This window comes from Sinocyclocheilus grahami, unplaced genomic scaffold (genome assembly GCF_001515645.1).
Source record: "Sinocyclocheilus grahami isolate Dianchi unplaced genomic scaffold, SAMN03320097.WGS_v1.1 scaffold153.1, whole genome shotgun sequence".
In the NCBI taxonomy this organism is placed as follows: domain Eukaryota; kingdom Metazoa; phylum Chordata; class Actinopteri; order Cypriniformes; family Cyprinidae; genus Sinocyclocheilus; species Sinocyclocheilus grahami.
This window is the reverse complement of record NW_015505332.1, coordinates 552,993-566,656: the sequence shown is the minus strand read 5'-3', so window position 1 is coordinate 566,656 and position 13,664 is coordinate 552,993. Positions and strand designations below refer to the sequence as shown.

General features: G+C 36.2%; 1 protein-coding gene across 4 annotated transcripts in view; it reads left to right on the top strand.

The window, feature by feature from the left end:
* oxr1a (oxidation resistance 1a) overlaps window positions 1–13,664 on the top strand; it is a 186,567-nt gene that overhangs the window by 99,293 nt on the left and 73,610 nt on the right. The window contains exon 1 of one of the 4 annotated variants that reach the window (XM_016281954.1): window positions 7,381–7,669. The exons of the other annotated variants lie outside the window; for them this stretch is intronic. Within the exon in view, the coding sequence (XP_016137440.1) occupies window positions 7,537–7,669 (133 nt within the window). The 5' untranslated portion in view covers window positions 7,381–7,536. Of the gene's footprint in view, window positions 1–7,380; window positions 7,670–13,664 lie in introns of those variants that run through there. 4 annotated transcript variants of the gene reach the window in all.

Genomic DNA, 13,664 nt, shown 5'->3' with positions numbered 1-13,664 from the left:
GGGGTAGTACTGCCATTGAAATTAATTGTAATGCAAATGGTAGGCTTTCTCTGGGTATTATACATCTCCTTTGACCCAGCTAAATTTCCAGCCAATTTGTTTTGAGCTAGCTAGTGGGACACCACCTTAATTGAGACTTTGCAGGGCTTCCTAAACTTTAAACCCTCTGTCTGTGGAGGCTGTAGTCCTCTGGTAGCGGCACACTAAAGCAGACCCCATGCAGCGTGTAGCTGGGCTGTGATCAGATCAGATCAGTGCAGTCGTGTGTTATTACCGTAGTAAGAGACTCGGCGCTGCAGTATATCTTAAGAACGAGCGATTACCATTTTAAGAGACCATTTTCAAATAAAGATTTCATGCAATTTACCAGGCTAACTGTGTATTCTGTTTCCAGGTTGATGAGCCAAGAACCCAACTTTTCAGAATCGCAATGCTTTTCCCAGCGGGTCGGCTGTTTGTTCAGGTGAATTCTAAACCCTCCTGTGGACTCTGAAGCGAAACCTTTTGTGCTCTGTAACCAGGACAGATATGACATAACCATATCAACAACAGAAAAAAAAAACTGAGCAGGATGGGGAAAAATTCCTGATGCCAAATGAACACAATTCAGTTTGATGAGAGGCTTATCCGCTAAAAATAGCTTTGTCTTCCTGATGCGATTTTCTTTCTTTGTACAGGGATTTTTCCTCCACAAATGCCGTCAGGAAATGCCTGGCGTTAAAGCTGCCTGCCACCCCCTCCTGTACAGGACTGTACGTGTGACTCCTTCATGTGGAGAGTCTAGTAGTGAATGATTTGTTGTCATGATGAGCTTCTCAACCTCGATTGTGTGATTTAAATCATGTATTGTGTTGCAGGACAACTAGTGAGCGAATTTAGACCCTATACAGGGATTTAGTGAACTCTTTTGTGTGATGATGCAAACTAATCATTGTATCAGCGAACTGATTCAATAAAATCAGACTCTATCAGCATTTCTGCTAAGGTTGAAATAAGGTTAAGAACTGGTCTAGCAGTTGATTGGCTGAATCCAGCTATTGGTTGCTGTGAAGACAGTCTAGCTGATGATCCATGACAAGAGTCTAGCTGCTGATTGGTTGCCGTGTAAAGGGTTCAGTTGCTGATTGGTTAGCGTGACATGAGTCTAGTAGTTGATTGATTGCTGTCGTGACAGTCTAACTGATGTTTGGTTGCTGTGTGCATCTATGCAGTCAAACTTGTTTCTGAGGAATGCTGTGTATAATTGCAGTCCCTGGTTCTCACAGCAATGACTGAACTACCGCTGAGGTCAATTGAGCAGAGAAGGTCAAATAGCACAGAGTTAAAAACGCTGATGGGAAGATCTGACTCAGGCCTCTCATGACTGCTCATGTTCAAACTAATAGACCTTCCTAAACTCAGATCAGCGAGGAGTAGGTTTTTGGTTGAGGTTTAATGCATCAGTTGAGGGACTGTTACACATTAATGCCTTGGTGAAATGATTCATTCTCTGAGATTCTTCTAAGGCCAGACTGAGTCATTTGCATTTGTCTTATGAATATGCATGAGTTTCTGTGCAGTTTGGACAGCATAATCATCTGTTAGATGGTGCTGTCATCTCAGAGAGGGAAAGCAGTACTTTTGTCTTTGAGGCAATCATACATCTGAACAGAAGCACATTATCCACCTGCATGAAAGCCAAGCGCTCCACCTGTATGCTGTGCCTCAGGGGAAGCGTGTGATTTCTGCGAGTTTGACAACAACAACACTGTAGGGCATGGCGATATATTGCTAAAAAATATGCCTTTATATTTTTCATCTTTATAGTGATATTCAGTATGTATGTATTTGCTTTAAAATGGATACAAATTTAGATTTTTTTCCTCCTCTCAGTCAGAGGAACTAAATTTCTGCCAGATGGCTATTGCAAATAAAATACAATAAAATCTTCAACGCATGTTTTCACTGTTTTTCTCTCACAGACTGAACTCAATAAAGATTGAATTTTTATTAATTAAAAGTTAGATGCACCCCTAACTATTATTTATTTTAGCATTAATTTGGAATTTGAAATTCCAACCAAACAAACATTATGACATGAAATATTAAGAAATATGTAATTATTAAATAAGTAAATTTTTGACATTGGTCATATGAACTTTTTGTACAAATTCAGATTTTCTTGTTTTCACTGATGCACAATAGTACATTTGGAAATCATGCTGGATAATATAATATTTAGTAAGGTTTCTAGATTTTTTAGTATTGTTTTTTTTTGTTTTTTTTTGTTAAAGGGGTCATATGATGCTTTTTTAAAGATCATTATTTTGTGTATTTGGTGTAACAGAATATGTTGACATGCTTTAATGTTCAAAAAACACATTATTTTTCAAATACTGTACATTATTGTAGGTCCTCTATGCCCCGCCTCTCTCAAACACTTAGTTTTCTACAAAGTCCCTCCTTCCGACAAGCGCAGTCTGCTCTGATTGGCCAGCTGACCCAGTGCATTGTGATTGGCCGAACACCGCAAGCACTCTTCGGAAATGTAATGCCTCTTACCATAATCGCCAGCTTCAGCTTTCAAAATAAATGAAAAAAAAGGGGAACAGAGTCTCGTGACAGACACAGTGATGAAGCTGGTATGTGTTTGCAGATAAAATGCATTGCTGTTCTGTTGTAAGTAATCTTAAAGATTCCTAAATGCATCTACTTTCGGAAGGCCAAATAAAGTGCTTTTGCTTTCGCCTAGAAACACACACCTGCACCTGGCTGCTTCAACACTAACTGCGGTTACTGAAACCACGCCTTCTTTCTTTGTGTGAACATTTGGGTGGCATTATGCTAATATTTCCACATAGTGAGGTAGATATGTAGGGGCGTGTTAGAACGAGCCGTTTTAGGGGAGTGTGGCAGAGTCTTAACTTCAGGGATCTTATCTATGCACAATCAGCTTGTAACACTCCAAAGAGAAAGGAAAACTTGAAATCGCATCATATGACCCCTTTAAAACACTTCAAGGTATGTGAAATGAGTTGAAGACTTCCTTGAACATTTGTGAGTGATAAAGCAAACTAATCATTTAATCATTTATTTGAAGTGATACATTAAAATGAATCAGTCTCCTTTTTTCCAGTTTTACCAAGACCCTATTAGAATATCTCTATCATAGTGCTCTCATACTCAGCAGGGAGCTGCACTGGGATTGTAGAAAGCAATTTACCATCCCGAAAAATCCCACACAAGTAAAATGGCAGAAAATTAATGTCTCAGGCATTGAATGTCATACATCCATTCGCTGCTCTTTTATCTCCACATCCAAAATCTCTATGAGTCCTTCCTCTGCACCACATTTTGTGTCATAAATAACATTTCACTTTATCGTTTATCACAAATACAGCTGTCGTATGGGAGACTGTCTGGCATAATCTGATTGTATTTTGTGCTCATTCATTACAGCAGCAGAGCTTCACTGCTTTCTCTATTAGCTGCATCTGCCCAGGCGGAGTGAGTTTTTGCACCATTTGTGTCTGTCTAATTGGGCCTGTAAACTGTGAAGCTCAGGGTAATGTGCAGATGTTCATCCTTGTGTTGATGTGCTGTGTGTGGTGTCTGGACACATTCATTGTGGAGATGGCAGTTGTGGTGGTTTAATAATGAGATCCATCTTGACTGAAGGAAAAGGATTATGGCTCTCATTTGGTCCTGAACCAGAGTTTCCATACAGCATTTTACTTGAGATATACAGGCAAAAACTCAATTTTCAGGTCCTGAGTTAATTTTCATCTGTACTACCGTATCTCTTCTTTAACACTAATTTAATAAAATATAATAAACTATACAAAGATGAATTTTCATCAGTCATTACAGTCTTCAGCATCACATGATCCTTCAGAAATCATTCTAATATTCTGATTTATTATCAATTTTGGAAACAGTTGTGCTGCTTTTTATTATTATTTTTGTATATCTGTGATACTTTTTCATGATTTATGATGAGTTTAAAAGAACAGCATTTATTCCAAATATAAATCTTTTCTAATCTTGTTTTTACTATCACGTTTTTATGTACTGTAACACATCCTTGTTGAATGAAAGTATTAATTTCTGTCAAAACAAAAAAAAGAAAGAAAATGTTGAAAACATTCTAAATATGCGACAGCAAAAACTGCTTAAATTCACAGGGCCCAGGACAATCCTAAAAGGCCCTTGACTAAAACAGAAGATGCTGCTGCTTGAGTCTTGAGTGTTTGTATGTCTTTGCACGTCTCTTACATCAGCGAGGGTCAAACCGCTCTTACAATTCGATTTAAGCCTTATGTTACAGTTCCTAATGAAGTTATGAGCAGATTGGAAAGGAACTCCATTTAATTTACTCATCAAAGGCAATTTTTCTTGCATTTGGCGCTGCTTGAGTTTTAATTTTAGACCCTGGTTGATCGTATTCAGTAATTAGGTATGTATAAAATACTGCTGGTTGCAGTGATGATACATGTGTGTAGGCTATATATCTAGAAAAATCTTGCCTCGTTCTGGTTTGGAACATTTGATGAATCGCTATAAATATCTAATGGAGAACAAATGAACTAATTCTGTGTGCTCCTTATTATTTCCCCAGACTCACTTCCATTCTGGAAATTGAAATAGAAGAAGGCATGAATACTGTGCGCACAGAGGAGAGAGGAATATTGGTTGGGAGGGAAGCCCTGCTTTAATCTCCCTCAGCTAATATGGCTTACTTTATTTCTCTTCTATTTAATGAGAATGGTGGATCTTTCATAGGGCCGATCAAATTAAACTGTTCTTTAATTACAGCCGAGCTTGTGGAGAACCTCGAATCAATAGTATGTTTGTGTATCTGTGTTGAGCCCAGCACAAGAAGAATTTGAAAGGCCCTTCACTTATCATTATTTAAGAAATTATTTAGTGACCTGCTGGTTTTTGAACTTCATTGCAATTACAGCACAACAAGGACTGTCCTTTAGCTTCTGTGTGCCATTTTGTAGCTCCTGTGTACAGTAGTTCATCTACAAATGAAAAACATCATCAAACCCATATACTTATTATATTTTCAGTGGAATCAAATACAATATATTTTCCATAACGTTCATACTAGTGACCAGAAGGACTGAAAAAAACTATGAAAGTAGCCTATATGATTTGAGCGCTGTATTCCAAGTTTTCTGAAGGCAGCTCTGTGTGAGGTTCTTATTCATGGAATAATGTTCTAAATTTCTCTTTTTGAATTCCACATAAAAAAATACCATCTTGGACTGACATGAGTAAATAATGACAGAATTTTTATTTCGGACAGTAGTGTTGTTGTTAATTTAAAGTAAAGCTATTAAAAATGTATTCAGTAATTGAAATTACAAAAATATTAGATGAAAAACATCAAATGAAAAAAAAACTTAAATGAAAATTAGAAGAGTTAGCTTGGCAGCAAACTTAAAAGGGTCATATGATGTTGCTAAAAAGAACATTATTTTGTGTATTTGGTGTAATGAAATGTGTTTATGCGGTTTAAGGTTAAAAAAAAACATTATTTTCCACATACTGTACATTATTTTTTCTCCTCTATCCAAACAAAGTAGTTTCGCTTTCACAACGAATCACACAGTGCCTTCACGAAATGGCGGCGGCAACAACAAAACTACACAGAGAATACAAGTTATGCCTTCTTTCTTTGCATGAACATTTGGGCAGCGTTATGCAAATCGTCCCACATAGTGACGTAGACATGTGGGGGGCGTGTTAGAACGAGGCGTTTTTGGTAGGAGTGGTTAACTCTTAACTTTTATAAAGAATATCTCTTTGGATTTGAGACTTTAGTCTTTGCAACTTTACAGATCTTCTTTATGCACCAAGAGCTTGTAACACTTCAAAGAGAAAGGAAAAATTGAAATCGCATCATATGACCCCTTTAAAGTAACTAAAGAAGTAATAGTACTAACTGATAGTAAAGGAGTAACTAAAACTGAAATAAAAATCCATTAAAGCTATATAGAAATATTTTTAAAAACTAATAAAAATGGCACATTACTAAAACTGAAAATATAAAAATAAAAGCAATTAAAAATGTTAATGAGTACTACAATATAATACTGCTAAAATGACACTGATATGGTGAATTACTCAATAGTTCCTGCACTAAAATGACCAAAAATAGAAATTAAAAAATGCCAGATCAGGAAGAGGATGAAGAAGCTGACCTCAATTGTTTCATCCATCCATCAGATGCACCTTCATTGTGCTCAATTTTCTTCTAAACGCAGCTGTTTTGACCAGACGTCTGGACTTTCAGGGTTCTGTGTTACTCTGATGATAACTTTCATTTGTTTTCACAACAAAGGGAAGTCTTTTATCGGCAGTTGAATTCATGCATGTCATATATTGTTGCCAACTCAGCTGGGCTGAACATGGCACAAATCTATAAGTGTACAACATTATGGCTGACCAGCAGAGGGAGTTTCACTTATTTAAGTTTTTGGGGATTTTGGAATCTGTGTACATTTGGCCTGAGAGGCACATTTCATTTGTCACCCCTTGGGATGTAATTAACTTGATGAATTAAAAAGACACTGAACAATCTTTGCAATTAGCAGTGGCTCTCATATCGTCAGATGAGCTGTATAGATGTCGTTGGGGAGGTGGAGATCTACTGATAGCTTTCCCTGCAAGCTGTTTTCATCAAGTTAAAATATAATTGAGACTCTCTGCATAATTACAGCATGTTTGCCTAATTTGCCCCCTCTGAATTCAAGGTTTACTGTTATTTTGGCGATCATGAGATAGCAGTGTTTGCTGGTGTGTTTTGTTTATGTAACCACAATTCAAAAGTGACCAAGGCAGATCAAATCATATAGGCCTAGCATACCATGATTATCTGTGTCAGAGCTATACTTGTGTTAGTGTATGTAATGTTAGTGTAAAAAAAAGTATGTGTTTGTTTACTGGGTCATTAGTATCACACTTGCAAGATGCTCCAATAAATATAAAGATGTGAAAACATTACTTGAAATGAATATTATAATATTTAGGCCTATATAAGCTTCCCTTACTGTATTAAAAAACTGTATTAGCCTATGTTGTTTTAAACCCTACGAATTTACGAACTCAAAACTAGCCAGTAAACATAATTGGCCATACTCTTCAAAACAGTAATTTGGTGTTAACTTCAAACAGTGCGTTATTTGCACATAAATGTTGCTTCAATCATTTTTCCCCTCAGGCGTTTTCACTGTACACGGCTACCGACGCGACGCGAAGCGTCTGTCGCGCGTTTAATCCTGACGTCGCAGGCAGTCGACCAATCACAGTCTTTGTTTCCGTCAGCGTTCCATCACTTGCAGCGTAGAGAGCGTTTTGGTCGCGTCGCGTCACGTTGCGTGCGTAAATCATGTAGCGCAACAAACGGCGAAAAGTTCAGCAGCTGCTGTCAGTTTCAGTTCCTGCTTCTGCTCGCGTGTTTCACAGTCTCCTCTGGGCAAATGACTGGGCGTTATTGCGTTGTTTTTATTGCTTTTTAAATGTTTATGCTTTGGGGGAGATCTGAATATGGATTATATTCAGTCGTTCAGAGACGCGATCACTGGTAAAATCTGGCCTGTTACCGTGAGAGAAGTTCAGTTTAAAGACTACTCTGATGCAGAAACGCCTCTGGAGAACGCGCATGAAACACACACTGCAGGTATTAGTTTTGTGTTCCTCTCAAAAGTTTTACAAACGGGTTGAAATGTAACAGTTGTTGCGCGCCTGTAAATATTGACGGTGCAACATGGCTGCAGTATTACAGAGTTTTTACGTGTCAGCTGCTCTCCTGTGCATTTGCATTGCATTTGACTGTTGAACTTTTGTGAGGAAGAGTTAAGAGTTCATATCCTGGCTTTACAGTACACGTAGAAGCATGTGGTATTGTAAAGTTTATTTCTGCATTGTTGCTCTAGTGTTGTTTGCTCAGACTCTGCTGACACATTCATGGTTCCTTATTCATTATATATATATATATATATTAAAAGTACTTTAAATGTCTAATGAATATATATATATTTGTCTATTTTGCTTATGATCATGAATATATATTTTATATTAACTCTATATTTAATCATATTTAACCAACTGTAGATGTTTGCAGTTTCTTCACTTAGTTGTGAAGTGTGACATACAAATTCTTAAAGGGGTCATATGATGTTGCTAAAAAGAACATTATTTGGTGTATTTGGTGTAATGAAATGGGTTTATGCGGTTTAAAGTTAAAAAACACATTATTTTCCACATACTGTACATTATTGTTTCTCCTCTATGCCCCGCCTTTTTGAAACACAAAGCTCATCGTCTGAAAAAGCAAGGTGTGCTGTGATTGGCCAGCTATCCAGTGCGTTGTGATTGGCTGAATACCTCAAGCGTGAGACGGAAATGTTACACCCCTCACATACAGTTGATGCCATGTCCTGGCCGGAGCGACGAGGCAAAAACATTAAAACCCATTATAAACGAGGCATTTGTTGCATCCTGTGGGGACATAATTACTGATTATAATGACTTCTACTGTCTTTTTACGCGTTGCGTTGCGTTGCATCGCGCCGTGTAAACATAAAACTCTGTCTGCATTTGTGATCGGAGAAATGACAAACAACAAATGCTACTCTACTGCCCAAAGCTCGCGTTTGAATCATCAGTGGCAAATCCTTTAAATGAAAACATACTTACGTAAGTCAGAACTGCCAGCATTTTAGTCTAACGTTACTCTCCCAGGATCAGTAAACAGTCCTCCATAAAATGCGCTGCACACATCTGGATATTTGGGTTAAACTGTTCTGGAACAGTGTTGTAAATACTACTGATTTGTAGTCGTGTCCTCTTTTGGAAGACCAAACAAAGTAGTTTCGCTTTCACAACGAAGCACACAGCGTCTTCACGACATGGCTGCAGCGTCAACAAAACTACAGTGAGACTAAAAGGCACGCCTTCTTTCTTTGCGTGAACATTTGGGTGGTGTTATGCAAATCTTCCCACATAGTGAGGTAGACATGTGGGGGCGTGTTAGAACGAGCCGTTTTAGGTAGGTGTGGCCGACTCTTAACTTTTATAAAGAATATCTCTTTGGATTTGAGACTTTAGTCTTTGCAACTTTTTTCTCCAAAGAGAAAGGAAAAATTGAAATCGCATCATATGACCCCTTTAAAAATTACAGATATTCTGTGTGGTCAGTTTTCATTCACTTGTATTATATTGAAAAGAATGAATGTGATTCAAAATTGGTAACACTTTAGTTTAGGGACCAATTCTCACTATAAACTAGTTGCTTATTAGCATGCATATTGACTGTTCATTAGTATAAAGCACATTATTCTGCAGCATGACCATATTTTAGATCCTAGAATCCTACTTCTCACCTAAACCTAACAACTGCCTTACTAACTATTAATAAGCAGCAAATTAGGAGTTTATTGATGCAGAAGTTGTAGTTAATAGTTAGTTAATAATGAGAATGTTTAGTTGCAACTAAAGTGTGACCCAAAAAAAAACATATTTAGCATATAATGGATATTAAAAAGTCATGCAGATTTAGAATAATGTAAATATGAGGAAATAGTTCTAAATTCATTGATTCGTTGATTTCGTTTTAGGTAGGTGTGGCCGACTCTTAACTTTTATAAAGAATATCTCTTTGGATTTGAGACTTTAGTCTTTGCAACTTTTTTCTCCAAAGAGAAAGGAAAAATTGAAATCGCATCATATGACCCCTTTAAAAATTACAGATATTCTGTGTGGTCAGTTTTCATTCACTTGTATTATATTGAAAAGAATGAATGTGATTCAAAATTGGTAACACTTTAGTTTAGGGACCAATTCTCACTATAAACTAGTTGCTTATTAGCATGCATATTGACTGTTCATTAGTATAAAGCACATTATTCTGCAGCATGACCATATTTTAGATCCTAGAATCCTACTTCTCACCTAAACCTAACAACTGCCTTACTAACTATTAATAAGCAGCAAATTAGGAGTTTATTGAGGCAGAAGTTGTAGTTAATAGTTAGTTAATAATGAGAATGTTTAGTTGCAACTAAAGTGTGACCCAAAAAAAAACATATTTAGCATATAATGGATATTAAAAAGTCATGCAGATTTAGAATAATGTAAATATGAGGAAATGGTTCTAAATTCATTGATTCGTTGATTTTTATTATTTTTTAAAATCACAAACCAACTGATAAAGCAATGGAATTCTGTTGGTCAAACTCTGTAGGAACCCTTCATATTGTATTGGCACTGATAGATTATGACTTCTCCACCTTAAAAATAGTCCATGTATACATGTCTTAAGTGCAGTTTTGTAAAGAAGCCCCAAGTGCTGTGAACTCCTGCATCGACAGCATACTCTGTTATGTATTCCTGTCACAGTGGGCTGTGAGTCAGGTTAATTGCAAGGACTAATTAGGCCAGAGGACGGCTGGGAGGCATGATGATATATGCTGTATGATGATAGACGTGTTTCATCCAGTAGATACTTTGCAGTCCTGTTTATTCTGCAGTAGATATATAAGTGCATATACAGTAGTTTGTGTTTTAATATTTTAAAATGTCATTTATTCCTGTGATGGCAAAGCTGAATTTTCAGTAGCCAATTATTATTCATGGAATAAATAATAACTGAATTTTAAATAGCTAGTTTTGATTCATCTATTGTGTCCTTTCTGAATAAAAGTATTAATTTCCTTTTTTTTTAAATCATACTGACCCCAAACTTTTGAACGGTAGTGTATAGTATATTAATAAATATGTTTTTTGGTTGCATTTCCAGAGCTATCTTGTGTTTACTGTTACATTACCTTGACATACTGTAAGATTTTGGTCATACAGCCCAGTTCTAGGCCAGAGAAGAGTAAAATGCAAGGATTTGACTGCTGTGAAATTGCCAAAGTACAGGAAATAGTACTGCACCATCAGTTCACCACAACCTTCAGTTAGACACATAAAATAATAACTGCAGCAGACAATATTGCTGTCCTTACCATTTGACACTTATCAAAGAGGTGCAATGCTGATAGCACCATGTAAGCCTATTTGCATAAATGGATTAAAAAACACAGAGATAAAAACAAATGGAGCTCATCCTTGTGTAAAGAGTAACTGACTGTAGGAAATCACATGTATGCATTGCAAAATGAAGCATTGATGGGTGTTTCAGTTTTGCATTTTTAAAATTTAAAGCAAATATTTTTAATTAATTAATATTTATAATCATTATAAATTATAAACATGATCAGAGATTTTCATTAATTAGTCATTAATAATATGATATCAGCCCCAATGCTCAGTGTTGGCATTTCAGAAGTCATTCTATTTGTAAATGTGCATGCACTCCCAAAACAATGAAATAATGGCACAGCGTTTTCTGAAGCGCCTCTGGCCCCTCATTACGGGAGAGGAACCGGTCTAAAGAATGAGTGGGCCGCACTGATGCCGTGCTGGAAGCGCAGGGAGTCCATTAGCATACATCTGCACTGGCTTTAGACGGACGTGGGAGGCACAAGACGCATCCTGCTTTTCTCTAGATCACCCCCAAAAATGAATGGGGTGTGTTTTCATTACTGAGTTAAGACTAATTCCTCGGCGCATTAGCCAGTACTGTGCTGTGACAGCCTAAGAGGTCATGTGTGGATGCCAAAACAGGTAGAACTGAAGCTAGCATGGCATGACTGCTCATGTGCTGATTTTATCTGTAAAACTACCTGTCCAACTGTCCTAGGACACGGGGATTATGATAATGCTATATATCACAAAAGTCTTTTTTCACTTATAATAATAGTCATTAGGATGCATTTTTAATCATTTCGTAATTATGTAATGTTTTTTTAATCTATTAAATGTAAATTAAAATGTATGAATATTAATATAATTTAATAAATTAAACAATGACAAAAAAATGCATCATAATGACTGTTTAAATAATCTAAATTAAATTGTGATACTCATATATTTTAATGAATGTAGTAAATGTTAAATATAATTTAGTGTTATATTATTATTTATTATTAATAATATGTATTATATTTACATGTATAATACATTAAACTAATTTATTAATAGTGTGATTTTAGTACTATTTAGATACAATTATAGTTTTTATTAAAAAAATATATTTCTTAAAATGTGAATAATTTATTTTACATTTAGTGCATTTAAAATGTAATTTAATGTTCTATAATTAACTATATAATATTATTATTTTCATATTAAAATTATATACTTACTATATTTTCCTGTATATGATGCATTAAATGTATTAACACATTATTTTAGTACCATTGAGACACTATTATAGTTTTTTTAATATCTATATAGTTTTTATTCATTTTTGTTTCAGTTTGAGTGATACTTATTTTAGTACATCAAGTTAAACTAAATACAATTGTTGTATTGATAACTAACTGAAATAAGTTTACTTTTTGAATGCTTTTATTTTATTTCAGATAAAGTTTATTTTTATTTCAAGTTCAAAATAGATTAAAAAATTTGCCCGTGAGCATCATTTTGCCAGAACGGGGGTCATACTATATATATATATATATATATATATAAACAAAATGAAATCCATATTTTGCATATTAAATGTTTAACAAATGAAGGATACGTCATCTCATTTGATTACTTTCTGTTTTGTTTGGAACTTGGATGCAAACCAAAAGGAAAATGAAACATTAGCATTGACTCCATGAACATCACCTTTGAACTTCATTGATTGCTCGAAAGCGTTGTGGCCCCAGTGGTGTTTATTTTGCGCTCGTCTAGACTAAATGCTAAAGTAGCAGGGAGGGTTGACACTCAGCGGATCAAACTTTGCCCTCTGTTCAATAACCTTTCAAATTCTGTCTAAGCATCCAGGCCCTGTGTGCGTCAAAGGCCGAGGGAGCTGTTTACCTGCAGCACAGCGGCTGATCTTTCAGCTCCAGCCTGCGCTCTGGGGCTTTTTTTTTCTCCCTGACCTGCATTATTTGTCCTGCTTTCCCAATGGTGGGTAAGGATTTAGCACTAAAGCTGCCACATGCAGTGAGATGAAGAATAGTTAAAGCGTCTCTGCTGAAGGGAAGTGTTGAGCTAGATGTCACGTCTCATCCCAATGTGCTCTTTAGTCATGCCGATACATTTGAAGAAGACTCATCTTTTACTTGTGCCGTGTCATGTTATAGTACATAGTTCGATTAATGGCACACGTTATTACGTCCCCACATGACGCCATCCGACGTCCCCTCCGGAATTTCACGCATAAACATATAGTTCGTTTTCGTGATGATGCCATGTACAGTTTTGGGTGTTTCATTTTTAATTTTATGAAAGCTTCAAGTGCAGTTAATTATTTGTACGTGCATACAGACGATAGCGGTGTTGAAGCTGTTTTATTTGCCGTCAAATGGTTGAGCACTGCCGTGTGTGTATCCTGTCGCAAAATGCGGCGAAAAGTCCTACACGACGGTAATAATGTGATTAAGGTGTTTACATGTCTATTCTGCACTTCTGTAATGCGACTAAAATAGGAAAACTCCACATGTCTTAATTCGATTTCTGTTTGCTTCGATTATGACTTTAGCCGGATTAAGGTAATCAAAAATCTCTGTTTACATGGTAGATTCTTAATCATATTAAAATTGGAGTATTGTTGTCCATGTAAACGTACT